Source organism: Hyla sarda, chromosome 6 (genome assembly GCF_029499605.1).
Source record: "Hyla sarda isolate aHylSar1 chromosome 6, aHylSar1.hap1, whole genome shotgun sequence".
Classification (NCBI taxonomy): Eukaryota; Metazoa; Chordata; class Amphibia; order Anura; family Hylidae; genus Hyla; species Hyla sarda.
Window position 1 is genome coordinate 136,910,043 of NC_079194.1, and position 24,538 is coordinate 136,934,580.

Consider the following 24,538-nt stretch of genomic DNA (forward strand, 5'->3'; position numbering starts at 1 on the left):
AATTTTTACTATAAATTGTACGGCGTGAAAACAAAACCTTCCAAAATTAGCAAAATTGCGGTTTTCTTTTTAATTTCCCCACACAAATAGTATTTTTTTTGGTTGCGCCATACATTTTATGATAAAGTGAGTGGCATTACAACGGACAACTGGTCACGCAAAAAACAAGCCCTCATACTAGTCTGTGGATGAAAATATTAAAGAGTTATGATTTTTTGAAGGGGAGGAGGAAAAAACGAAAACGTAAAAATAAAATTTTCTTAGTCCTTAAGGTCCAAATGGGCTGTGTCCTTAAGGGGTTAAAGGGATATTCTGTCTTTATACATTTTATCCCCTATCCAAAGGATAGGGCGTAAGATGTATGATCGCAAGGTCCTTTGCGCTGGGGACCCCCGCGATCTCGCTGCAGGCCCCGTCATTCTGTATGGGGGGCTGCCTCTGAGACGGGGACGTGATGTCACGGCAACGCACCCTAGGGACATCACACCACGCCTCCTTCATTCATGTTTATGGGAGGTGGCGTGACGGCTATCATGCCCCCTCCCATAGAAATGAATGGAGGGGGCGTGGTTTCACGTTTCTAGGGGTTGAGGCCGTGACCTCACGTCCCCGTTTCGGAGGCAGTGACAGGCACTGAACGCCGGGGACTGCAGCGAGATCACGGGGGTCCCCAGCGGCGGCACCCTTGCAATCATACATCTTATCCCCTATCCTTTGGATAGGGGATAAGATGTATAAAGCAAGAATACCCTTTTAATTGTTCCCTGTATTCCAGCCTCCTTGTTAATGACTAACCCCACCCCCACCCAACATGCCGAGTCCCTATGTTGATCAGCTGCCTTTTGGATACCAGCCACATGTTGTTACATTGCTCCCCAAACCCCCGCCCTTATTTTACTAAATTGCTCCCTGTACCCAGTCCCCATGTTGGCATTCTGGAACACATGACTAATGCAGAGTGCTGGTGTGAAAGCTTAGAGATGTAATTTCGTGAGAGCTGATTACAAATGTAGTATTGATGTGCTGATGAACATCTCATTGTGGCTTCCTGCCCACATAGTGTCAGGAGCAAGATGATAGGATGTGGTGGCTAAAGATCTGTATGGAACTGACGTCTACAGCAGTCTACACATCACACTCAGAACCCATGATCAGGCAGCACATGAGCTGAGCCCAGTCTTATCAGTAAACTCTGTGCCAGGGGCAGGAAAAACCCAGTCAAGATCCAGAATAATACACAGACTCCTGAATACCATATCTACTTAGCAATGCCCCCTCCCAGTCTCCTTTATTACCACAATATGTAGGTAATTTTCCCATTCAGGTGTCTGGGAAAGTTGGTTAATAACCCTTGTTATAAACTGTAAATTTTGGCCATATCTGTACAGATATGACATCACATGTGACAAGCTGTTTTTAAGATGGCGGCTCGGTGACTTACATGTTCCTGAGATTTCTTGAATTTAAAAGAAAAACATTGGATAATAAATATGAAGCATCAAGGAAGATGACGCTTGAAAAAACATCAGTCAGCAGCTTTTGGGGCAATAGACACAATAAGGCTCTGGACTTATAAGTGGATGCTGCTCTCAGATAAAATGACAGGAAGTTCAGTTCAAAGACAAGGAAAAGGGGCAGAGAGAGAAAATTGGGGGCACTTCCTGATATTCATGAATGGGTGGAGGTTGGGAAGAATGGCAGGATGATGCTCTGGAGACCTGGCGAGGAAGACAGATGAATGTTCACGTTATAGAAGATGGCGTTCTCATAACCTCGTGCCTCAATTCCTCTACATAACTACCCCCTAGACCAGACCCAGAGCTCATATATTACACCTACCACATACCCAGGGTCCACAAAATAGCCTCATGATCCATGTTGATGAATTGCTTCTAATACATTAGTTCCCATTTAGATGACTTGCTCCCTGTACTCTAGCCCACGTGCTGTTGAATTGCTCCTGTGTTAAAGGGAGTATTTCAGCTCTATATCCTGCAAAAGATATAGAGGTGTTGTGGAGCCACAGCATGCACACTGGCAGTACTGCTTTCATCTCTGAGCCTGCAGGGTGATGTGGGGGAGGTAGAAGGTGTGCATCCTGCAGCTCGCTCCTGCCTTCCTGACACTTAAGCTCTGAGCATGATATAGAGCAGACTGATGCAATTTCTCCCCGGACGCCCCGGAAGAAGCCTACTGGTGACGAAACGTTGGGCAGTGGTGCTCCTCATTTGCACTTTCATACCACTAGGTAATGGGAACATGTTTTATTCATGCCTTATTTATGGTTGGCTTTCACTCATTTGAGTGATCCCTATACCGTTCATTTGTTCCCTATTTCTTGGGTTCCTTCCTTGAGGTAGTGCCCTTTTTGTGCAGTCTCTTATTGTTGTGTGTCCAGTTGTAATTCTGTGTCATTGGATGTATATGTTGTTGTATAGGCCCTTTGGCCTTCACTGTTGTAGTTTTTAACTGATTATACCTCAATAAAGTAATTGATCTGTATTCACGTTTTCTGTTCTTCTGGATTTAAGTGTATACTTGCGTGGGATCTTTTTGGTATTACGGGAATTTCTGTGATATTTATTTACCATCTCCAAGTTGTTAAATTGCCCCCTATACCCTAGCCCCTATGTTACTGAGATGCTTGTTTTAACCCAGTCCCCTTTTTGATGAATTTCTCCCTGTACCCCAGCCCCATGTTGTTAAATTGCTCCCTAAACCCCAGCACTTATGTTTCTGAATTGCTCCCTGTAAGCATTCCCCTTGTTGTTGAATTGCTCCTTGTAACCCAGGGGTCTCAAACTCAAATTATCTGGGGGCCACTCGAGGTAGAGGCTGGGCTGCATGCGCCCCTCTCCCATATAATGCCCCCATCGTGTGCCCCTCACATATAATGCCCCATCGTGTGCCCCTCACATATAATGCCCCCATCGTGTGCCCCTCACATATAATGCCCCCATCGTGTGCCCCTCACATATAATGCCCCCATCGTGCGCCCCTCACATATAATGCCCCCAGATATAACCCCCATCAGGTAGGGCTCCCAAGTAGGGATAGAGGCCACAGATAGATATGATCCCCATCACTGATGGGGGTAATATCTATCTGGGGGCCTGTCGACCTACTGGGGAGCCCTACCTGATTATCAGGTAGGGGTTTCCAATAGGTGTACAGGCCCCCAGATAAATATTTCCCCCGGCAGGTAGGGTTCCTATTTAAACAATTATGCCCCCTAAGAAGATAGGTTAGCCCCTAGTGATAAGCAGGTCCTCCCCTATTAGGCCCCGTTCACACTACGGAATTCTCGTGGCTGAATTCCTAGAGCGGAGATTCCGCCTGGCGGCCGCCGCCGATGGTTCTTCAGCGCTAAGGCCGCGGGGCACTGAGCCGTCACCATTGACGGCTATGCAGTGCTCGCGGAATCTGCGCAAAGAATGAACATGTTCTTTCTTTGCGTGGAACAATTTCAGCGGCGGAATTGTCCGCCGCGGAAATTCCGCAGTGTGATCGGGTCTTGCGGAGACTTATTCACACTAATGTTAAGTTCACACCACGGAATTCCGCTCGTTGAATTCCGTGAGAATTCCGTAGTGTAAACGCACCCTTAGACAAGTAATTAGGCAAGTTAAAGGAGTACTCCTGCGGAAAACTTATTTATTTATTTATTTTTTAAATCAACTGGTGCCAGAAAGTTAAACAGATTTGTAAATGACTTCTATTAAAATATCTTAAAGGAAATCTGTCATCAGAATCATCCGCAATAAACCTGTTACACAGGCTTGTAGTGCGGGTGATCCTGATTAAAACGCTTCTTGCCTCATTAAAAACTGTGCAGCGGTTCTCCAGATATCTTCATTTTTAGTTATATGGTATTTCCAGGCTTGGGACTCAGTGGGAGGTCCGCAGCATCAGCACAGACTCGCTTACGTCATTTTTGCCGGGCGGACCGGCTGCCCGGCTCATGAATATTCATGGCTGCCTCATCGCAGTCTTCCTCCTGGTGTAGGTCACGTAGGTAGCGCCGCGCATGCGCCACGTGCCGTACACCTGGAAGCGGCGTTCTCCTGCATAGATATGCTGAAGAATGCCGCTTCCGGGTGTACGGCGCGCAACGCTACCCACGTGACCTTCACCAGGAGGAAGACTGCGATGAGGCAGCCATGAATATTCATGAGCCGGGCAGCCGCTCCGCCCGGCGAAAATGACGTTAGCGAGTCCGTGCTGATGCTGCGGACCTCCCACTGAGTCCCAAGCCTGGGAATACCATATAACTAAAAATGAAGATATCTGGCGAACCGCTGCTCAGTTTTTAATGAGGTAAGAAGCGTTTTAATCAGGATCACCCACACTACAAGCCTGTGTTTAGTGCGGGTGATTCTGATGACAGATTTCCTTTAATCCTTCCAGTACTTATTAGCTGCTGAATACTACAGAGGAAATTATTTTCTTTTTGGAACACAGAGCTCTCCGCTAACCTCACAAGCACAGTGCTCTCTGCTGACATCTCTGTCCATTTTAAGAACTGTCCAGAGTAGAAAATCCTCATAGAAAACATATGCTGCTCTGGACAGTTCCTAAAATGGACAGAGATGTCACCAGAGAGCACTGTGGTCATGATGTCAGCAGAGCGCTCTGTGTTCCAAAAAGAAAATAATTTCCTCTGTAGTATTCAGCAGCTAATAAGTACTGGAAGGATCAATTTTGTTTCAATAGAAGTCATTTACTAATCTGTTTAACTTTCTAGCACCAGTTGATTTAAAAAAAATAAAATAAAATAAAAAGTACCCCTTTAAATTAAGTTTCACAGCTACAGTACTTACATCTCCCTGCTGCAGCCTAAAACGAGCCTTCTTTGCGGGGATGCATGCGTTAGGTGACATCATCACATGTGTCTCGGCGTCCTGCGCTGTGGATGCGATGACGTCACCAATCACGTGCATCCCTCCAGGAAGTCTCGTTATAGGCTGCAGCAGGGAAATATAGGTACAGTAGCAGTGTGTGCCGACATGTGTAAAGTCTTCTGGCATTTAGCGCTGCTTGCCCGAAGCAGGGCTAAATGCCTGAAGAAATCCCCTGCCTGGGGCCCTGGCTGCAAAATTTCGTTCCGCGTTCACTACCTGATGAGACCCCTGCTGTAACTAGTCCCCTTGTTGCTCCCAGTATCCCAGCCTCCTGTACTCTAGACCCATTGTTTAATCACTCACCAATTTTTACACAAAACTATATATCAATCTGCTCTGCTTCTCCTGCTCTATAACATGAGGCCTACAGATTGGACGACATTAGATGACTGCAGAGACCTGGACCCTGACACTAGAATTTTTTCTTAGTTCTTGTTACGTCATTCACTGCTCCACCATACCAGACGTTCCCAAATCTATTTAGTATTTTTCTTTTGTTATTTCCTATGGTAACACAGATTGTTGAGCAGTACCCGGGATCGCCTCTACTCCATCCTCCCCCTTTATCTCCTCGGCCTCTGCTGACGTTATCCTCTTCTCAAAACCATTTTCCATCCTGCAAAGCATTTTCCTTGGTCACTTTGGCGCTGGGCAGCGTCTTCTAATCGACTTTTGGTTTTCTTTGTCCTGACTTTGCAGGATCTTTGCAGACTTTCCTGTAGTTGTCTGGTTCCCACTTCATTCTCCCCAGATCCCAGCAGCAGCTGTTGGTATTGGTTTCTTAACCCCTTCATGGCCTGATTAGATCTTCCTTCCATACTGCTGAGCATCAACAGACAGTGGTGACCAGGACATTGAATTTCTGAATTTTAAGGGGAGGTCTGTAAATTCCAGGAGACTCCCACAGCTGAGACCCCACTCTCTCCACAACCCCCTCCCTGACACAGGAACTCAGAGACTGAGATAAAGTTTTCTTCTATTCATGATGAGAAATTCAAACTGCAAGAAAGCAAAGAAGGAGAGACGGAAGAGTGTAACCGAGGGGAGGGGGGAAGGAAGCCAGAACTGAGAGAGACTGCTGAGGAGTGGGCTTGAGGAAGGGAGGAGAGTCCTCAGATGAGAAGACTCAGACCCTTTGAATAGTTGTGTGAGAGTCAGAGGTCACGTCACTCTTGACCCCTGTGACTTCAGGCTTTGTCTTGAAGTATATGGGATGTCCTCACAGGAGACATCTTATGAGATGATTGAACTGAAAACATTAAGTCCATGTGATAAACTAGATGGGCTGGATCTCACTAAGAACCCTAAAGGTGGTCACCGGCTGGAACGGACAAACGCAGTGAGGATCCCCCCGGGCAGAGCTCCCCTCATTCTGCATCGGAGCCTTCGAAGGAGGGTCATATCAGGACAGGATGACACTGTGCCACCAGGCAAAATAGGCAAAGGACATTACTTCCAGCCCACATCCCACACACAGTACACCTGGTGCGACCTCTGTGGGGACTTCATCTGGGGCATCTACCGAAAGAGTCTGCGATGTGCCTGTGAGTACAAACCTCTCTGCTTGTGAACCGTTATAACGTGTGTGTGTGTGTGTGTGTGTGTGTGTCAAAACCTAATTCAGACACAACACCAGCTCCAGCTATAGCATTAAACCAAAATGATTTCAATGTCTTATGAGAACCATGGCAAGCCTCTAGAATGAGAACCCATGCATCTCTGGTCACTGCTCTAACCGGCATCACGTGGCATAACAGTCACAGGAGGTTTTCAAATGACATCGAATTATTTTTAAAGTCACATGACAACACATCTCAATGGGGCACATTAATTAAAGTATAATGTATGAGAAAAGTGTTGACAAGCACCGCATGTATGAGACTTGGCACCAACAGTAAGATTTGCAAAAGATTTCCTAAAATGGGGCAAGGCCAAACAGCTTGCAGTGGTTGCCAAGTAACATCATACCCTTGGCACAGAATACAGATACACATGTTTTATGACCATACTCTTCTTCCCCTGCTTAGCTGAACTTGATGTGTCTTTTTTTTTTTTCAACCGTACTATGTGATCTGTAGGAATGAGGACACCCCTACCCCCACACTGCCCCCCAAAAAAACTACTACGAACTTTAGTAGTACTATGAGGATAAAGTCCAACAACAATATTGTATTGAGTGAAAATCCACTATTTCATTAAAATTACATATTTTTGTTGGAATCAGTATAATTAAAAACACAAATGTGGAAGAATGTCAATATATCACAGGGCTGCCTTTGTAAGTTCGCAACATGCGTTGAGGTCTTGGAGGACATGTCAAAAGTTCTTTTTATCGGTTAGGGTCTGAATGTCCATACCTTGACCAATGACGAGAATGAGCGGATAGAGAAGCACACAGTCGCACCTGCCTCTCCTCGCTCTGTGTCTGAGACTTTGGTGGCTTTGTAGACTTACATTGTTAGTCTGTTCAGGTCACATGACACAGCGCCGGGAGTGAACGCGCTAAGTGCAGACTTCAAACTCATTCTTGTGATTGGTCGGGGTCTGAACATTTTAGACCTTGATTGGTCGAAAGTTTTGATTGGTCTTTACAACATATCAAAAGTTTTAAAGGGGTAGTCCAGTGGTGAAAAACGTATCCCCTATCCTAAGGATAGGGGATAAGTTTGAGATCGCAGGGGGTCCGACCGTTGGGGCCCCCTGCGATCTCTCTGTACGGGGTCCAGGCTCTCCGGCCAGATAGCGGGTGTCGACCCCCGCACGAAGCGGCGGCCGACACGCCCCCTCAATACATCTCTATGGCAGAGCCGGAGATTGCCGAAGGCAGCGCCTCGGCTCTGCCATAGAGTTGTATTGAGGGGGCGTGTCGGCCGCCGCTTCGTGCAGAGGTCGACACGCCCCCTTCCCGTGGGCTGTCGGGGCTCCATACAGGAGATCGCAGGGGGCCCCAGCGGTCGGACCCCCGAGATCTCAAACTTATCCCCTATCCTTAGGATAGTGGATAAGTTGTTCACCACTGGGTCACCACTGGGACTACTCCTTTAATTGACAAGTACACTTCAAGGTTATGTAGTTTACTATGCACTTTATTACGTTTGAAGGTCTATATGACAATTGAATGGTCTTATATTATATTCTTGAATTTCCAGTCATACAGTATGATAAAGTTGATGCGCTGGACCACCTGGCCACTTCACTTCCATCCTCAATACCCATTGGTGGAGAATTCTGTAACTTTAAACTGGTAGTAAAGTATTTCTTGCTCAAGCATCACCTATGAGTGGCATATTGAAGATTCTGGCATAATTGTTGGGGTGTTATTTCCACTTTAAAAAACATAGACAATTCTAAAGAAACTTTAAGTGCTTTTGGGTTTATTTTCAGAAGTAAATAGGAAAAATACGTCAAGGAAAAAACTGAGAATAGCTGAAATATCACAGAGGTGTGAGTACAGCATCACTGATTACCATCTACTTGTAGTCCAAACAAGGAGCCGTGGCACAAACGTTGTCAATTTCTTTCAATTTCCCAAGCATTTCTTTACATCTACAGTAAAGATACTTATCACATCTGAAGGTTTGCTACACCTGTATCCATTCTAGACAACCCTCTTTCAAATAAACAGCCGGAACTCCAGATTGATTTATTATACCTGCACTGTTACATTGTAATGTCCTGATAGGACAGAAGAGAGATTTATGCTTCTGCTTCTAAGAATCATCAGCTTTATTGAATCCTTCTCCAGTAAACTTAACCCCTCAAGTTTAGTTTTTGTGGTTTTGTTTGTCCCTTTGTCATCTAAGAGCCATAGTGCTTTTATTTTTCCAGGGGACATTCAAAGTACATGTACGGTGCTGACAGCTGGGCTTTGGTGCACAGTGACGTACATGTACGTCACACTGTACTGTAAGTCTATAAAGCAAATGCAGGCGCTGCGCTCGCTTCATTAGACAGTGACCGACATCAACAATCGCACTGATGTTGGTCATTAACCTCTTAAAGGGGTACTCTGCTGAAAACATCTTATCCTCTATCCAAAGAATAGGGGATAAGATCTTAGGGGGACCCCAGCGATCTCCGGGCCGGCAGCGACTGGAACATGGAAGCTTGCAGCCCCATGACGGCTAGTACATTGACATCACGCCTCCTCCCATAGATGTGAATAAAGGGGGCGTGACAGCTGGCATCGCCAGTCATCAGGCATGGATTGGAGTTAGCTCTGTGCACTGAATGACAGGAGTGCCGCGCCTGAGATCGTGGGAGTCCCCAGCGGGTAGGGGATAATATGTTTTTAGCGAAGTACCCCCTTTAAGTGCCACAATGACTGCATTTAACAGGTTTCTGACAGGTGCAGTGTAGGTTACCTGTCTAATCTACCCATTTTATAAGTTTTATTTAAAGAGGCACTGTCATTATGAAAAACTTCTTATATTTTGTAGTACTACTGATAAGATTACTTTTTTAAATATACATTTATAAAAAAATATATATATATATATATATTTTAATAAAAAATCTGAAATTTAAATAGCCGCCACTAGGGGTCATCTTTCTTTATGCAGACAGACTACTCTGTATTTTGCAGCATACTGGATACGGCTGTAAAGTGTGTTGGTATCCAGTATAGGAGATCACCATTGCACCACTATGATGAAAGTTGTAGTTTTGCAACAGCTGGGGGTACAATCTTTGTAAAACTCTATTTTAGACCTGTATATTCTCCAGCTGTGTACCTGCAGCTCTTGCAAAACTACAAAGGATGTGTGGGAATGCTGGGAGTTGTAGTTTTGCAACAGTTAAAGGAAACACTGCTCTAACACAGCACTTTATAAACACTGCAGCTCCAGCTGTTGCAATGCAAAACTACAACTCAAAGCATGCTTGAACAGCCAAAGCTTTCTCTGACTCCTGAATGACAAAGCAACTAATCAGACATTCAGGAGTCTGTGAAAGCTGAATGGCACACATTGTGACAGCTATGTTGATTAGCATCCAGCCTGTCTAGGAACAGATAGAAAATGTATGCATAAAAACTACTGCGCAATGATTTGCAGACTGCCTGGCTGCTCCCAGACTCAGAGCAGAAGAGTCATCCACAGTGAGGGAGAGAGAGGGGCATGCCCCCTCCAGAAGGCAAGAACACAAAGCAAGTGAGCAACATATAAATGCTATTTGTTAGAAATATATAGGTCCTAGACACATACAGTCATGGTTGTAAATGTTGGCACCCCTAACATATTTTTTAAGAAAATGAAGTATTTCTCACAGAAAAGGATTGCAGTAACACATGTCTTGCTATACACATGTTTATTCCCTTTGTGTGTATTGGAACTAAACTTAATAAGGGAGGGAAAAAAGCAAATTGGACATAATGTCACACCAAACTCCAAAAATGGGCTGGACAAAATTATTGACACCCTTAACTTAATATTTAGTTGCACACCCTGAAATCAGTCGCTTCCTATAACCATCAATAAGCTTCTTACACCTCTCAGCCGGAATGTTGGACCACTCTTCCTTTGCAAACTGCTCCAGGTCTCTCTTATTGGAAGGCGCCTTTTCCCAACAGCAATTTTAAGATCTCTCCACAGGTGTTCAATGGGATTCATTGCTGGCCACTTCAGAGCTCTTCAGGGCTTTGTTGCCATCCATTTCTGGGTGTTTTTTGACGTATGTTTGGCGTCATTGTCCTGCTGGAAGACCCAAGATCTCAGACGCAAACGCAGCTTTCTGACACTGGGCTGTACAGTGCGACCCAAAATCCGTTGGTAATCCTCAGATTTCATGATGCCTTGCACACATTCAAGGCACCCAGTGCCAGAGGCAGCAAAACAATTCCAAAACATCATTGAACCTCCACCATATTTCACTATAGGTACTGTGTTCTTTTCTTTGTAGGCCTCATTCCATTTTAGGTAAACGGTAGAATGATGTGCTTTACCAAAAAGCTCTATCTTGGTCTCATCTGTCCACAAGACATTTTCCCAGAAGGATTTTTTCTTACTCATTTTTTTCTTACTTAGTTCATTTTGGCAAAATGTAGTCTTGTTATTTTATGTCTCTGCATCAGCAGTGGGGTCCTCCTGGGGCGGGGTCCTCCTGCCACAGCATTTGATTTCATTTAAATGTTGATGGATAGTTCTCACTTACACTGATGCTCCCTGAGCCTGCAGGACAGCTTGAATATCTTAGGAACTTGTTTGGGGCTGCTTATCCACCATCAGGACTATCCTGTGTTGACACCTTTGATAAATTTTTCGCAAAATGTTGCGCTCTGTGGACAAAAGCAAATCTAGATATCTGGAGATGGACTTGTAACCTTGAGATTGTTGATATTTTTCAACAATTTTGGTTCTCAAGTCCTCAGACAGTTCTCTTCTCCTTTCTGTTGTCCATACTTAGTGTAGCACACACAGACACACAATGCAAAGACTATGTGAACTTCTCTCCTTTTTATCTGCTTTCAGGTGTGATTTTTATATTGCCCATACCTGTTACTTGCCCCAGGTGAGTTTAAAGGAGCATCACATGCTTGAAACAATCTTATTTTTTCACAATTTTCAAAGTGTGACAATAATTTTGTCCAGCCCATTTTTGGAGTTTTGTGTGACATTATGTCCAATTTGCTTTTTTTCCTCCCTTTTTTATTTAGTTCCAATACACACAAAGGGATAATAAACATGTGTATAGCAAAACATGTGTTACTGCAATCCTTTTCTGTGAGAAATACTTCATTTTCTTCAAAAATTTCAGGGGTGCCAACATTTACGGCCATGACTGTAAGAATGATATGTACATGATCAGGATTAGGTACTGAGTAACATACCACTTTTTTATTTTATTTAAATTTTTTTTTTTGCAATATGACAGGTACGCTTTATCCATGTTATTGCATTGTGGTGATTGAGGTGGTTTTCTTGTGCTGAACAAAGCTGAAATTCAGTTCTCAGCATCTCTGACTTTTATTACTTTCTATTCTTATTTATGGCTTTGACTGTGATATTTTAATAGTTTAGACATTTTTGTATGTGACAATTAGGTTACTTTTTTTGTACTCTAAATTATTTTTATTCAAAAAGTAACATTTTTATTTTATGTATATATACACTCATTGACAAGAAAAAAAATAATGCACCAAAGAGTTGTTGGAAATACATGAAATAAACTTTATATATACGTGAATGTAATGATGATATATTTAATGCATTTTTACATTTAAAGGGGGTTGTCTGGTGGAATGTTTTATTGCTATTGTCCCTAGCCTGCCTAAAAAATATTAAATCACCTTCCTACGCTCCTTCATAGTGCCGGAATCAGGACTCCGTTGACAGTCTGCTTCCCCAGAGTTAACCCGAGCTGTAGAGGTGACATCACTGAACCACTCTAACTGGCCGCAGCGGTGTCCTCAGCCAGTGATTGGCAAGCTGTCGGTTCGCCAGGCTGTAGACAGTACGCTCAGAGGAAACCAGGTCACTGGGAGCGGTCAGTCAGTAACACAATGCTCCTCTCAGAGAGCTGGGTCACCGGGCCGCAGATCCTGGGAGTCCCAGCAGTCAGCAGAGCTATGTAAGGGCCCATTTATTATGCCGTGATCTGTAGCTATTATTGAGGTAGATGGGACTGTTTGACCTCTTGATCTTTTTATTAATGTTTTCTGGAATGCATGGTGATGAATAAAAGACAGTTCTAATATAGGTTGTTTTTATTATTTAGTTTTTGGCGTTTACTGTGTGGGATAATTCATGTTTTATTTTATTCATTTATTTTGATTTCAGATTTCAATTTTGAAATCCAATTTTTTATTAAAGGAGATGTCCGGCGCAGACTTTTTCTATTCCATCCTGCCCGGGCTGCAAAAAAAGATAAAACAAACTTTCACTTACCTCCATATGTTCTCCCGGAGCTCCGCAACAGCTGATTGTTCGGCCGGGCTGTCTGCTTCCTACTTCCTTTAGCCCGGTACGTCACACGACGCTTCAGTCTATCACCGGCCGCAGCAATGTCCCGCCTCGGCCGGTGATAGGCTGAAGCACCGTGTGACGTGCCGGGCTAACAGGAAGTAGGAAGCAGACAGCTCGGCCGACCAATCAGCTGTTGCGGAGCTCCGGGAGAACATATGGAGGTAAGTGAAAGTTTGTTTTGTCTTTTTTTGCAGCCCGGGCAGGATGGAATAGAAAAAGTCTGCGCCGGACATCTCCTTTAATGTTCATTTACTGTTTTTATTTACAATCCCTTGTATAGTACAATTATACAAGTACAATGTAATACTAAAGTATGTATGCTAATACTAATATATTGCAGTTTATTGTGCTATTACAACCGGTCTATGGCTGTGATAGAAAATCAGTCCAGGGGCCCCCCTGGAGCTCGGCTGGCCCCGGACTTTTTTTTTTTGTGTGTGTCAGTGAGTGTCTGTCTGTCACTCACTGACCACTGGGGACCCGCCAACTGTCCCGGATTGAGTGGGACAGTCCCGTTTTCAGGGTCATGTCCCGCTGTACCGGAACGGCCCCCTTCTGTCCTGCTTGTAAGCAGGCCCAGCGCACCACATAGACATATAAGGCAGCTGTCTACAGTGCACCCTTCCGCAGCCACAGCTTTGTTTTTTTTTAGGAAGTCCTAAGACAAGGAGGTTTGATACAGTGTGTCACCCCAGTAGTAAGGAGATTACATGAAGAGGAGGTTTGTTACAGTGTGTCACCCCAGTAGTAAGGAGATTACATGGGGAGGAGGTTTGTTACAGTGTGTCACCCCAAGTAGTAAGGAGATTACATGAGGAGGCGGTTTGTTACAGTGTGTCACCCCAGTAGTAAGGAGATTACATGAGGAGGAGGTTTGTTACAGTGTGTTACCCCAATAGTAAGGAGATTACATGGGGAGGTTTGTTACAGTGTGTCACCCCAGTAGTAAGATTACATGGGGATGAGGTTTGTTACAGTGTGTCACCCCAGTAGTAAGGAGATTACATGAGGAGGGGGTTTATTTAAAATAAAAAATGCATAGGGTTCCCCATATTTTTATTCTCAGCCAGATACCAACCAAGCAGCAACAGCCTGACGTTACCAGGGTGGGCAAAGACCATTCATTGTTACTGTCCCTCCCCAGCCTAAATAACGCCAGCTTGTTACCGCCTAGGCCCAGGAGTGCCATTTTTGACGCTCTGGGCCTGTTGGTACCGCCTCTTCCCGTCACCCCTGTGGCGGTGGGTACCGGGGTAATAATTGGGGTTAGCGCTAGCCATTTTTGGGGCTAATGCTAAGCCCCGGCTTAGTAATGGATTCCGTCTATTAGATGGCTTCCACTACTAAGCCTGAAAATTCTATAAAAAAAAAAAACACAACATTTTATTTTAAAAAACACTCCCCCGCCGCCCTCGTTAACCATTTTATTAAAAGGAAAAAAAATCCAGTTCATCCGCAGTTGTCCTCCGAATCCGCCGTAATCCTCCGCATACACGGATCTGAAACAAGAAGAAAAAAGAAACACAAAAAATTAGTTAGGACATTATTGTCGCTCTCCGCTGGGGAGAGCGCCCATAATGCAATGTCTTCCCAAACAGAGAGCCTACAATTGTTGCAAAACTACAACTCACAGCATGCCCAGACAGCCTTTGAAAACACTAGAAAAACTGCCAAAACACAGGAAAAAGCTGAGGCAGTTTTTCTGGCATTTTTGCTGGCTATTTTTATGTGTAAAAAAATAAATAAAAATCAAGTGGATCCTAGCCTTAAGATCATTTCTTGGTGAGGGCTACATTTTTTTTCCTCTCTTACTTGCTGAAATTTAAAGTTACACCCCCTCATTTGCATAATAGAAGTGATATTACAGATAAATTGTGCACCAGGTACTATAACACTCATGGTAATGGTTCCTATTAAGATAAGGATGCCCTAATCTGCTGTCAATTTACTTTTAATATAAAATGTGAAAGAAAAGAATAAAGAGAGAGAGAGAGAGCGACACCTGGAGGACACTATTCACATTTTTTATTATTATTTGCATGTAATGTGCATTGAAATAAACAGCACAGAGATAAAACAATAATGTATTCTTATTAATAAAGATTAGGATAAGGTGTGTATATATATATATATATATATATATATATATATAGATGAGTATGTATCATAGTGTATATGTATGATTGTATAAGCGTTAGGAGTCACGCCACGGCCAGACATGCTGGCCGCGGACACACTCCTCCTCTGCCTGGTGTGGTCTGCGCTGCGATTCGCATCCCGCAATGCAATCATGCCCAGCCTGCCTGTTACCTTCCCCGTGTCTCCTCTGTTCTTTCTGCCTGCCAGCGCGCATCCCCGCCTCCTATGGCGCCGTTCCTCTGAAATTTAAAGGGCCAGTATGCCACTAATTGGTCCTTGTTGTTTCCTGCCCCTATATATCTGCACTTCCTTTAACCCCTGCCGGATCTTTGTGCGCCACAGCCTTAGAGAAAGCGTTCCACACTTGTGTTCTACTATGTACCTGACCATCTTGCTACATTTCCTGACCACGCTCCAGTGCAGCCTGTCCTGACCTTCCTGCCTTTCCCAGACTACAGATTTACCTTATCCTTCCTGTGCCATGCTTCACCTCGGCAGCCTGTGTGGACAAGTCATATCAGGGGTAGCTCCCTGGTACGGCCCACTCCATCATCCACACAGGCTCAGAGGATCCACTTCACCACTGCCGTTACAATAAGTATGATGGTGTGTGGAAATAAAAGTAAGCAACACAGGTAAGTGAACAGGGATGATGACGCGTTTCAGGTGTTAACCGCCACTAGTCATATATGACTAATATGACTAAGGGTGGTTGGTTACCTGTGTTGCTTACTTTTAATCATTAAAACGGGACTCTGCATATTTCCACACTGGCATTGTTTTTTTTTTGTCTTTGAATGTTGGTGCTGCCATACACCTGCTGCGCTGTGGACGGGACATTACTTTGGAGAGCTGATCTACGTACTTCCTCCTGCTATGATGGTGTGTATCTGCCTACATGTTTGGATGTTTATATGTATGTATATTTAGGATAGTGTATGTTAACAGTTGTGGGAGATTAGCTCCCTAGAAGTGCAAAATTGCAGTCAGAGACAGGGACACTGACGTAACAGGGCTTCTTTTGTCTTCAGTAAAAAAACAAAAACAGCCTTCATACTCAATAAACATAAAAATAAATCCTGCATGTCTTGCACTAACTATACTATATTAGGGACTTTGGGATAAAAAGGGTTGATTTTTTGTTTATTTGGTAGATTTTTTTTGCAGTAGAAAAAGTTTGAGTAAGATATATAAAGGGTTACTGAGGGTCACTCCAGGAGAGTATCAAGAGCAAAAAAGAAAAAATGGGAAAGGGTCTTGGGCACTATTGCAGATGATTCGTGGCATCGGAACCTCTTTCTTTTAATCTGGGAATGTCCCAACACAGAATTTAGGAAGGAAGTATTTGACACTATAGAAGCTAAACTCGGCATTAAAGGGGTTATCCAGGAAAAAACATTTTTATACATCAACTGGCTCCAGAAAGTTAAACAGATTTGTAAATTACTTCTATTAAAAAATCTTAATCCTTTCAGTACTTATGAGCTTCTGAAGTTAAGGTTGTTCTTTTCTGTCTAAGTCCTCTCTGATGACACCTGTCTCGGGAAACGCCCAGTTTAGAAGCAAATCCCCATAGCAAACCTCTTCTAAACTGGGCGTTTCCCGAGACTGGTGTCATCAGAGAGCACTTAGACAGAAAAGATCAACCTTAACCTCAGAAGCTCATAAGTACTGAAAGGATTAAGATTTTTTAATAGAAGTAATTTACAAATCTGTTTAACTTTCTGGAGCCAGTTGATATATATAAAAAAGTTTTTTCCTGGAATACCCCTTTAAGGGAAACTGGTCAAGGTTGACGTGTATCTTGGGAGATATGGGGAGTGGAAGAGAATTTAGTGAGTTTCTTTCTAGAATTTTAATGCTTGCTAAAGTGGTAATTTTGAGATTTTTATTTGATAAGAACACCTCGAATATTCAAATATGGCTCAGCCTAATCGTGAAGATAAAAAATTATGAGAAATGGAGATGTAAGGGGTCAAAGAAAGGCTATATAAAATATATGTGTACTTGATCTTGTTGGTCTGTGTAGGTTGTGGGTTTTTGTTTTTTATTTGTTTTTTTCTCTACAGGCAGGGGGTGGTGTAGGAATTTTAGAAAAAAGAAAAATGTGGCTTACTACCACATAACACAACAGTTAACAAATGTTTTACTCACACAGGTTACAATATCCCCTTTTTAAGGCTGCAAACCTTCAGGTTTAAACTCTCATCAATAGTGCTGCAAGTTCCCTACAGCCTCACTTGCAGACTTTTACCTAGTTGTAAAGCCCAGAGATGATATGTCTTCAGCACCTGTGCTGATTTGGGCTAGACTGTAAACCTGGATTGGCCAGGAAAGGAATGAAAAGCTCCACTACCATATAAATCCAGGCCTAATACCAGGACTAACCAAAGTCCCTAGCAAGCTAAGTCTCTCCAGGAATTTAACTATTTCTGGATTTCCCATAAGTTACCCAGCTTTACCTGGATGAGATGAAATGTAGATAGTCATAGCATTTACTTTTACCTACAATGCTAACAGTCACATGGCAATTTAAAATGTGAGAGACCATAAACTGAGTCTTGTCACATATTATGGGGTTTTTCCACAAAAATTTGCTGGAATTTTGTTCCTATCCCCTTGACATGAGTAGTGTAACTGATCAGGTTTCTAGGCCTCCTTGATCATAATTTTTAGTTGGGCCCATAAATTTTCTTTATGGGCCCAAGTCAGGGTTTGAGGTCAGGGCTGTGTGATGGCCACTCTAGTACCTTAATTTTGTTGTCTTGTATAACAGTATTTAATGTTGCTATTCCCAAAAATAGCTCAACACACAGCCATTAATGCCTAAAAGGGAGAATGTCCACATTGGGCCCAAAAGGTCAATATTTTGTGTGGCCACCATTATTTTCCAGCACTGCCTCTTGGGCATGGAGTTCACCAGAGCTTTACTGGTTGCCACTTGAAGACCTCTTCCACGATGACATCACGGAGCTGGTGGATGTCAGAGATCTTGCGCTCACCAGCTTTCCGTTTGAGGATGCCCCACAGATGCTCAATAGGGTTTAGGACAGGAGACATGCTTGGCCAGCCCATCACCTCAGCTTCTTTAGCAAGGCAGTGGTTGTATTGGAGGTGAGTTTGGAGTCATTATCATGTTGGAATACTGCTCTTCGGCCCAGTCTCCAAGGGGAGGGGATCATGATTGTTACGCCGAGCGCTCCGGGTCCCCGCTCCTCCCCGGAGCACTCGCTACACTCTCGTTTCTGCAGCGCCCCGGTCAGATCCACTGACCGGGTGCGCTGCGATACCGCCTCCAGCCGGGATGCGATTCGCGATGCGGGTGGCGCCCGCTCGCGATGCGCACCCCGGCTCCCGTACCTGACTCGCTCTCCGTCGGTCCTGTCCCGGCGCGCGCGGCCCCGCTCCCTAGGGCGCGCGCGCGCCGGGTCTCTGCGATTTAAAGGGCCACTGCGCCGCTGATTGGCGCAGTGGTTCTAATCAGTGTGTTCACCTGTGCACTCCCTATTTATACCTCACTTCCCCTGCACTCCCTCGCCGGATCTTGTTGCCATTGTGCCAGAGAAAGCGTTTCCTTGTGTGTTCCTAGCCTGTGTTCCAGACCTCCTGCCGTTGCCCCTGACTACGATCCTTGCTGCCTGCCCCGACCTTCTGCTACGTCCGACCTTGCTTCTGTCTACTCCCTTGTACCGCGCCTATCTTCAGCAGTCAGAGAGGTTGAGCCGTTGCTAGTGGATACGACCTGGTCACTACCGCCGCAGCAAGACCATCCCGCTTTGCGGCGGGCTCTGGTGAAAACCAGTAGTGACTTAGAACCGGTCCACTAGCACGGTCCACGCCAATCCCTCTCTGGCACAGAGGATCCACCTCCTGCCAGCCGGCATCGTGACAGTAGATCCGGCCATGGATCCCGCTGAAGTACCTCTGCCAGATGTCGCTGACCTCACCACGGTGGTCGCCCAGCACTCGCAACAGATAGCGCAACAAGGCCACGAGTTGTCTCAACTGACCGTGATGCTACAGCAGCTACTACCACAGCTTCAGCAATCATCTCCTCCGCCAGCTCCTGCACCTCCTCCGCAGCAAGTGGCCGCCTCAGGCCTACGACTATCCTTGCCGGATAAATTTGATGGGGACTCTAAGTTTTGCCGTGGCTTTCTTTCACAATGTTCCCTGCACTTGGAGATGATGTCGGACCAGTTTCCTACTGAAAGGTCTAAGGTGGCTTTCGTAGTCAGCCTTCTGTCTGGAAAGGCTCTGTCATGGGCCACACCGCTCTGGGACCGCAATGACCCCGTCACTGCCTCTGTACACTCCTTCTTCTCGGAATTTCGTAGTGTCTTTGAGGAACCTGCCCGAGCCTCCTCTGCTGAGACTGCCCTGCTGAACCTGGTCCAGGGTAATTCTTCCGTTGGCGAGTACGCCATACAATTCCGTACTCTTGCTTCTGAACTATCCTGGAATAATGAGGCCCTCTGCGCGACCTTTAAAAAAGGCCTATCCAGCAACATTAAAGATGTTCTGGCCGCACGAGAAATTCCTGCTAATCTTCATGAACTCATTCATCTTGCCACTCGCATTGACATGCGTTTTTCCGAAAGGCGTCAGGAGCTCCGCCAGGATATGGACTTTGTTCGCACGAGGCGTTTTTTCTCCCCGGCTCCTCTCTCCTCTGGTCCTCTGCAATCCGTTCCTGTGCCTCCCGCCGTGGAGGCTATGCAAGTTGACCGCTCTCGCCTGACACCTCAAGAGAGGACACGACGCCGCATGGAGAATCTCTGCCTGTACTGTGCCGGTACCGAACACTTCCTGAAGGATTGTCCTATCCGTCCTCCCCGCCTGGAAAGACGTACGCTGACTCCGCACAAAGGTGAAACAGTCCTTGATGTCAACTCTGCTTCTCCACGTCTTACTGTGCCTGTGCGGATATCTGCCTCTACCTTCTCCTTCTCCACTAAGGCCTTCTTGGACTCCGGATCTGCAGGAAACTTTATTTTGGCCTCTCTCATCAACAGGTTCAACATCCCAGTGACCAGTCTCGCCAGACCTCTCTACATCAATTGCGTTAACAATGAAAGATTGGACTGTGCCGTGCGTTACCGCACGGAACCCCTCCTAATGTGCATTGGACCTCACCACGAAAAAATTGAGTTTTTGGTCCTCTCCAATTGCACTTCCGAAATTCTCCTTGGACTACCCTGGCTTCAACACCATTCCCCAACCCTGGATTGGTCCACAGGGGAGATCAAGAGTTGGGGCCCCTCTTGTTTCAAGGACTGCCTTAAACCGGTTACCAGTACTCCTTGCCGTGACCCTGCGGTTCCCCCTGTAACCGGTCTCCCTAAGGCCTATATGGACTTTGCGGATGTTTTTTGCAAAAAACAAGCTGAGACTCTACCTCCTCACATGCCTTATGACTGTCCTATTGACCTCCTCCCGGGCACCACTCCACCCCGGGGCAGAATTTATCCTCTCTCTGCCCCAGAGACTCTTGCTATGTCTGAGTACATCCAGGAAAATTTAAAAAAGGGCTTTATCCGCAAATCCTCCTCTCCTGCCGGAGCCGGATTTTTCTTTGTGTCCAAAAAAGATGGCTCCCTACGTCCTTGCATTGACTACCGCGGTCTTAATAAAATCACGGTAAAGAACCGCTACCCTCTACCTCTCATCTCCGAACTCTTTGATCGCCTCCAAGGTGCCCACATCTTTACCAAACTGGACTTAAGAGGTGCTTATAATCTCATCCGCATCAGAGAGGGGGATGAATGGAAAACGGCATTTAACACTAGAGATGGACACTTTGAGTATCTGGTCATGCCCTTTGGCCTGTGCAACGCCCCTGCCGTCTTCCAAGACTTTGTTAATGAAATTTTTCGTGATCTCTTATATTCCTGTGTTGTTGTATATCTGGATGATATCCTGATTTTTTCTGCCAACCTAGAAGAACACCGCCAGCATGTCCGCATGGTTCTTCAGAGACTTCGTGACAATCAACTTTATGCCAAAATGGAGAAATGTCTGTTTGAATGTCAATCTCTTCCTTTCCTAGGATACTTGGTCTCTGGCCAGGGACTACAAATGGATCCAGACAAACTCTCTGCCGTCTTAGATTGGCCACGCCCCTCCGGACTCCGTGCTATCCAACGTTTTTTGGGGTTCGCCAATTATTACAGACAATTTATTCCACATTTTTCCACCATTGTGGCTCCTATCGTGGCTTTAACCAAAAAGAATGCCAATCCTAAGTCATGGCCTCCTCAAGCGGAAGACGCCTTTAAACAGCTCAAGTCTGCCTTTTCTTCAGCTCCCGTGCTCTCCAGACCTGACCCATCTAAACCCTTCCTATTGGAGGTTGATGCCTCCTCAGTAGGAGCTGGAGCGGTCCTTCTACAAAAAAATTCTTCCGGGCATGCTGTTACTTGTGGTTTTTTTTCTAGGACCTTCTCTCCGGCGGAGAGGAACTACTCCATCGGGGATCGAGAGCTACTGGCCATTAAATTAGCACTTGAGGAATGGAGGCATCTGCTGGAGGGATCTAAATTTCCAGTTATTATTTACACCGATCACAAGAATCTCTCCTATCTCCAGTCTGCCCAACGGCTGAATCCTCGCCAGGCCAGGTGGTCTCTGTTCTTTGCCCGGTTTAATTTTGAAATTCATTTTCGCCCTGCCGATAAGAACATCAGGGCCGATGCTCTCTCTCGTTCCTCGGATGCCTCGGAAGTAGAGCTCTCTCCGCAACACATCATTCCTCCTGACTGCCTGATCTCCACTTCTCCAGCCTCCATCAGGCAAACGCCTCCAGGGAAGACCTTCGTCTCTCCTCGCCAACGCCTCGGAATCCTCAAATGGGGTCACTCCTCCCATCTCGCAGGCCATGCGGGCATCAAGAAATCCGTGCAACTCATCTCTCGTTTCTATTGGTGGCCGACTCTGGAGACGGATGTTGTTGATTTTGTGCGGGCCTGCACTGTCTGTGCCCGGGACAAGACTCCTCGCCAGAAGCCTGCTGGTCTCCTTCACCCTCTGCCTGTCCCCGAACAGCCTTGGTCTCTGATTGGTATGGACTTTATTACAGACTTACCCCCATCCCGTGGCAACACTGTTGTTTGGGTGGTCGTTGATCGATTTTCCAAGATGGCACATTTTATTCCTCTTCCTGGTCTTCCTTCAGCGCCTCAGTTGGCTAAACAATTTTTTGTACACATTTTTCGTCTTCACGGGTTGCCCACGCAGATCGTCTCGGATAGAGGCGTCCAATTCGTGTCTAAATTCTGGAGGGCCCTCTGTAAACAACTCAAGATTAAATTAAACTTTTCTTCTGCTTATCATCCTCAATCCAATGGGCAAGTAGAAAGAATTAACCAGGTCCTGGGTGATTATTTACGGCATTTTGTTTCCTCCCGCCAGGACGACTGGGCAGATCTTCTACCATGGGCCGAATTCTCGTATAACTTCAGAGTCTCTGAATCTTCTGCTAAATCCCCATTTTTCGTGGTGTACGGCCGTCACCCTCTTCCCCCCCTCCCTATTCCCTTGTCCTCTGGTTTGCCCGCTGTAGATGAAGTGACTCGTGATCTTTCCACCATATGGAAAGAGACCCAAAATTCTCTTTTACAGGCTTCATCTCGCATGAAAAAGTTTGCCGATAAGAAAAGAAGAGCTCCCCCCATTTTTGCTCCCGGAGACAAGGTATGGCTCTCCGCTAAATATGTCCGCTTTCGTGTCCCTAGTTACAAACTGGGACCACGCTATCTTGGTCCTTTCAAAGTCTTGTGCCAAATTAATCCTGTCTCTTACAAACTTCTTCTTCCTCCTTCTCTTCGTGTTCCTAATGCCTTTCATGTCTCTCTTCTTAAACCACTCATCATCAACCGTTTCTCTCCCAAGCTTGTTTCTCCCACTCCTGTTTCCGGTTCTTCTGACGTCTTCTCAGTGAAGGAGATACTGGCCTCCAAGACGGTCAGAGGAAAAAGGTTCTTTTTGGTGGATTGGGAGGGCTGTGGACCTGAAGAGAGATCCTGGGAACCTGAGGACAACATCCTAGACAAAAGTCTGCTCCTCAGGTTCCCAGGCTCTAAGAAGAGGGGGAGACCCAAGGGGGGGGGTACTGTTACGCCGAGCGCTCCGGGTCCCCGCTCCTCCCCGGAGCGCTCGCTACACTCTCGTTTCTGCAGCGCCCCGGTCAGATCCACTGACCGGGTGCGCTGCGATACCGCCTCCAGCCGGGATGCGATTCGCGATGCGGGTGGCGCCCGCTCGCGATGCGCACCCCGGCTCCCGTACCTGACTCGCTCTCCGTCGGTCCTGTCCCGGCGCGCGCGGCCCCGCTCCCTAGGGCGCGCGCGCGCCGGGTCTCTGCGATTTAAAGGGCCACTGCGCCGCTGATTGGCGCAGTGGTTCTAATCAGTGTGTTCACCTGTGCACTCCCTATTTATACCTCACTTCCCCTGCACTCCCTCGCCGGATCTTGTTGCCATTGTGCCAGAGAAAGCGTTTCCTTGTGTGTTCCTAGCCTGTGTTCCAGACCTCCTGCCGTTGCCCCTGACTACGATCCTTGCTGCCTGCCCCGACCTTCTGCTACGTCCGACCTTGCTTCTGTCTACTCCCTTGTACCGCGCCTATCTTCAGCAGTCAGAGAGGTTGAGCCGTTGCTAGTGGATACGACCTGGTCACTACCGCCGCAGCAAGACCATCCCGCTTTGCGGCGGGCTCTGGTGAAAACCAGTAGTGACTTAGAACCGGTCCACTAGCACGGTCCACGCCAATCCCTCTCTGGCACAGAGGATCCACCTCCTGCCAGCCGGCATCGTGACAGTGATCTGCTTCAGTATGTCACAGTACATGTTGGCATTTATAGGTTCCCCAATGAGCTGTAGCTCCCCAGTGCCAGCAGCACTCATGCAACCTGTTACGCCGAGCGCTCCGGGTCCCCGCTCCTCCCCGGAGCGCTCGCTACACTTCCCTCACTGCAGCGCCCCGGTCGGTTCCACGGACCCGGGGCGCTGCGTTACTACCTCCGGCCGGGATGCGATTCGCGATGCGGGTAGCGCCCGCTCGCGATGCGCACCCCGGCTCCCGTACCTTACTCGCTCCCCGTCAGTTCTGTCCCGGCGCGCGCGGCCCCGCTCCCTAGGGCGCGCGCGCGCCGGGTCTTTGCGATTTAAAGGGCCACTGCACCGCTGATTGGTGCAGTGGTTCCAATTAGTGTTTACACCTGTGCACTTCCCTATATCACCTCACTTCCCCTTCACTCCCTCGCCGGATCTTGTTGCCCTAGTGCCAGTGAAAGCGTTCCTTGTGTGTTCCTTGCCTGTGATTCCAGACCTTCTGCCGTTGCCCCTGACTACGATCCTTGCTGCCTGCCCCGACCTTCTGCTACGTCCGACCTTGCTTCTGTCTACTCCCTTGTACCGCGCCTATCTTCAGCAGCCAGAGAGGTTGAGCCGTTGCTAGGGGATACGACCTGGTCACTACCGCCGCAGCAAGACCATCCCGCTTTGCGGCGGGCTCTGGTGAAAACCAGTAGTGACTTAG

General features: G+C 46.4%; 1 protein-coding gene across 1 annotated transcript in view; it reads left to right on the forward strand.

Moving 5' to 3' along the window:
- Positions 1 to 5,442: 5,442 nt before the first annotated feature.
- RASSF1 (Ras association domain family member 1) overlaps positions 5,443 to 24,538 on the forward strand; it is a 63,732-nt gene continuing 44,636 nt past the window's right edge. Inside the window, exon 1 of the mRNA XM_056525177.1 lies at positions 5,443 to 6,445. Coding sequence (XP_056381152.1) covers positions 6,115 to 6,445 — 331 coding nt within the window. The 5' untranslated portion in view covers positions 5,443 to 6,114. The remainder of the gene's footprint in view (positions 6,446 to 24,538) is intronic.